General features: G+C 53.7%; 1 protein-coding gene across 1 annotated transcript; it reads left to right on the forward strand.

Moving 5' to 3' along the window:
* Positions 1-960: 960 nt before the first annotated feature.
* TMEM253 (transmembrane protein 253) lies at positions 961-2,744 on the forward strand (the record flags this gene model as incomplete). Its single annotated transcript, XM_079701330.1, has 6 exons — positions 961-1,068; positions 1,400-1,510; positions 1,603-1,659; positions 1,941-2,051; positions 2,167-2,313; positions 2,664-2,744. The coding sequence occupies 6 exons, from the start codon at positions 961-963 to the stop codon at positions 2,742-2,744; spliced, it is 615 nt and encodes a 204-aa protein (XP_079557456.1).
* Between the last annotated feature and the right edge of the window lie 1,499 nt (positions 2,745-4,243).

Genomic DNA, 4,243 nt, shown 5'->3' on the forward strand with positions numbered 1-4,243 from the left:
CAATTTCAACAAACTGAGGTTCAAATTGGTAGAATAATGTATCCAAGGCCACACAGCTCGGAAAGTGGCAGAGCTTGCCTGGCTGCAAGGCAACTTCTGTCCCTCAAAAATATTAATTGTTGCAATAGTGTCCTTCCTGAGACTGACCATTTAAGGACCATCTTCTATACATGTCTAGCTGCAGGTTATCACTGAGTCAAAAGCAATCCCTACTATAAATAGGGCTCTCCATCCACTTAGTCAGTGTCCGATCCAGAGTAAATCCTTCAAGAAAGGAATGAGAGAGGAGAAACTGTCCAGAAAGTGAGAGACAGGAAGCCAGGTCTTGGCTGGTCTTGGGACAAATCTTCAAGCAGTAATGACGGGACTAATTCGGAGAGTAATGTGGGATTTCCCTAGGGAACAGCAAGTAATTTGAGGAGGAAGCCCCCTAAAAAAAGGAGAAAGATTAGATGGAAATGGGGGGGAAATTGGGGCCCAGGGTGGTAGTGTCCATGTATAAGGTGAGTGGATGAGGTGAGTGATCAGAAGAGGAACCCAGGATGGGCAGAGATGGGGTCAGTAGGAAACAGGAACAGAATGAGTTAGGGCTGGGTGTCTTGTGGAGTGAACTGAGGCTGGTGTCTACCCAGCACCACTCCCTGGATCCTGAGGCCCTCATAGGGACCTTTGCCCCACCACACCCCAGCCCTGATAGCCTGTCTCTGCCAGGACAAGTTTGTCTTCTGCTCTGAGCTACCAGGCCCTACCAGGAGCTCCAGGGCCAGCTGGGACCCATCCCTTTAGGGTAGCTGCTTCAGACTAGGTAAGTGTGAGGCCCTGAGCCTCAACTCCCTGGATATTGGAAGCAGGCAGAGGGGCAGCTGAAAGAGATGTTGCTGTATGTCCTGTCTCCTGATAGGTGCCATAATGAATTTTTCCCAGGCTAGGAAGCACTGAGCCCTGGTGGTCAAGGGAGCCATGGAGGAGAGAGCTGGTCAGCGAGAGCAAGACAGACCAAGCCTTCATCTGGAAAAGCTACAGCACTGGGCCAGGCACAGGCAGAGTGGTCACCTCTTGGTGCTGGCGGTGAGGCCAGGCTGCCCCACCCCAACTTGTACCCCAGTTCAATTCCACCCATGTTTAGTGAGCACCTATCATCTGCCTGAAACTGTGCTAGGCTCTGAGTGGGAGGAGGGTGGAGGAAACAGAATAAACAATGCAAGACCCTTAATCTCCAAGTAGCTTCCATCATGTGGGGAAAACACATAGTTAAGTAACTGAACTATGACATGAGGCAGAAAAAATGAAATGATATCCCCTTCTTTTATGGCTCTTGGTTGACTACTCTCCACCACTTGGGAGGATGGAAGGGAATCCCTAACAGTTCTCCTTCAACTACCCTGCGTCCGGCCTCCAGGTGAGCCAGCTATGGCTGGCAGTGGCTGTGGTGCCCTTTGCTATCTCAATTGCCTGCCTGAACTCTGCTTGTCACATGGCCACAGCACTGCCACTTGGGCCTGGCGTACTGGTAAGAACTACCATATGGGAGGGTGGAAGGAAGGTCCTGGGGGCCCCTCCCTAATGGGCCAGAGCTCACCACTTGCCTTTCTCATCATTCAGGGTCTCCTCACTGGAATTGTAACCCTTGAGCTGCGCAGAGCACCCCGTCTCTGGAAGGTGAGAGGGGAAAAGAATGCAGTACTATTCTCCCACCCCCTAAAACACACACACACCTCAGCCCAGGAAGTGGATTTCTAACTGTTGACTAATTGTGTTAGTTATCTGCCCGTGACTGGTCCAAAAGACTGAGGAGGGAAACAAGAAAGTTAGAGGGCTGATGGTCCCATTTGGAGGTGGAAAAATAGGAGCTGAGTTTTGTTTTCAGCTAGGCTACAGGTGGGGCTTGGGGTTGCAGTGAGTCCCCTAGGCTGGGCAGGGCTGAACTAACTCACTGGCAGGTGCACGCCATGATGCTATTCAACACCTTCAATCTGATCTTGGGCTTCATCGTGTTGGTGGTCGAAGTGGTGAAGACAGCCTTGATGTCTGCCCCAACTGTCCCCTCCCAGGTACAAGTGAATAAAGGAGAATGTGGGAGGATGAGGAGGCCAGAGGAGGGGAGAGGGCAGGGGCAAATAGGTGCAGGGTCCCCTGCAGCACACCCTCAGCCCTATCTACCTACAGCTAGCCGGCTTGCTGGTGCTGGAGCTCAGTGCTGAGGCCTTCACCCTAGGGGGAGTGCTGGTCTCAGCATACTCCCTGTTCCTGCTGAGCCAGAGGAAGCCAGGATGCTGCTGGAGCCAGAGTCTGCACTACCAGGAGCTGCAGGAGGTACTGAGGGCAGGGAGGAAGCAGCTAGCTAGCAGTTCATTTTTTCACTGGCTATCCTGGTCGATGGTACTTAAGGGAAAACAATGGGGCAGCCCGGAAAGGAAGGGGTCCTAAACTGAAACTGATTGGTTTTCTGGCTTTGGACATTTCTCCCCTAGTGGTGGGTAAGAGTGAACTGGGTATCTAAATGGGGCTAAAAATGTGGGAGAGCATTAGAAATCTGCATAAATATTGGAAGGGCTATGGGAACACGAGAAAAAAAAAATGGGAGAGGAGGAAGCTGCATCTGTCTGGGATTCCTCATTTCTCACCCTTACAGTTTGCTTGCCTCATACCTGTCTGGTTTTCAGGGTCTCTCAGAATTAGAGGAAGTTCCTGATTTGGAGACTGGTCCCACGGTGTCTAGCAGAGCAAACAGAACAAATGAGTGAGCTGGCAAGGGGAAGCAGACAGGTGTTGCTTTCCTACCTGGTGGGAGCATTCTCCAGACCCTCCTGCACCCCATCCCACCGAACTCAAACTAGATGGAGTCCCCTGAGACCTACTTGAAGTCTGGTGGAGTGCCTTCAATCTTCACTCACACTAGGCCCCTTTCTTTTTCCTCCCCTGCTGCGGAAAGCAATACCTAGACCGAGTTTTAAACCACCTCACCGCCCTGAAAATCTGCCCGCCTGCAGGATATCCTTAAGCCAACTTTCAGCTAGACCCATTTTCTCCCTTCTATCCTCACCCTCCTTCCCCACTGCCTCCCCACCCTGCTTCACATGTGCCTCATCTCACTATTTCCAAGATTTCCACCTTTCACAATCCCATCCACTAAAAACCCGTACACGCCCACTCTCTGAAATCAATTCACAACGGGTGCTTTCGTTCTCTCGCTTCGATCCGGTTCCTTTCTACTCTAGCGGAGACTACAAATCCCAGGATGCCCAGCTACCCTGTGGCCCGCTGGGAAATAAAGAACCTTCCCTCCGCGGTAGGGGCGCTGTGCATCGGCTAAGTGACGCGAAACCCTGGAAGTCGGGGCTTAGCTGAGAGTTTCTTCGGACGCGACCACTGGCCCAGCGTGCAGGGAGGAGCCGGACGGGCTATTCTGCGCGGGGGCGCCACCACCCCAACCTCGGTAACGGAGAGATGATTGTGGGTCTACATTCCTACATCCGGCAGCTTCGGAGACGGGCAGGGGCTGAGGGCTGGCCGTGGGCAGAGCTAGGGTTTCCCAGATGCTGTCGCTGTGCCCCCTCCCACAGTGCCCAGGTGCAAAGTCCTGAGACTTGGAGCGCGCGCGAGAAAGGGGTTGGAGATGATGAGTCAGAAGCCCAGGGCACTTCTCATCCCCCTCCCCCAGGGCCTACGCGCCTGAGGAGGACTGACTGGCTGGGCAGACGGGTGGACAGGGCAGGAAGAGGGAGGGACACGGCGACCCGACCTAAGGTTTCCCGCCTCTTGCGAGCACGCCGGTGTAAGGAGCCCGCGTTGCCGCCACCCTTTCTCTCCAAGGTGGGAGCGGGACTGCGCAAGCTCAGCCTCTCGGCAGCCCAGCCGACCTTTGATCCCAGCTGTGGGGCGGTTGCTGAAGTTCTGGTTTTGCTCAAACCCCACCGTTTATGATCTTTGCAAGTGTGCAAGGATGGCAGGCTCAGGTGGGCTTGAGAAAAGCCCAGAAAAACGGGGGCACCCTGTAGCACCAGCCCGACAGCTTACTAGCGGCTAGAAAAACTAGAAGTTGACCAGAGCTGCAGTACTAAGAGAACTCACCCCAAATTCACACAGTGCCCAGGATGGGTGTGCGCCTCACACTCATTTTTGTTCCCACTTGAGAAGGCTTCTTTCCCTAGAGAATGCTGCTTCTCCGGGCTTAGCCAAGCCCAGGCACCAGTGAGGAAAGGGCGCAGCCTGGCTGCGTTGCCCTGACATTGCAGTGGCGCCA

This window comes from Hyperoodon ampullatus (genome assembly GCF_949752795.1).
Source record: "Hyperoodon ampullatus genome assembly, chromosome: 3".
NCBI classification, from domain to species: Eukaryota; Metazoa; Chordata; class Mammalia; order Artiodactyla; family Ziphiidae; genus Hyperoodon; species Hyperoodon ampullatus.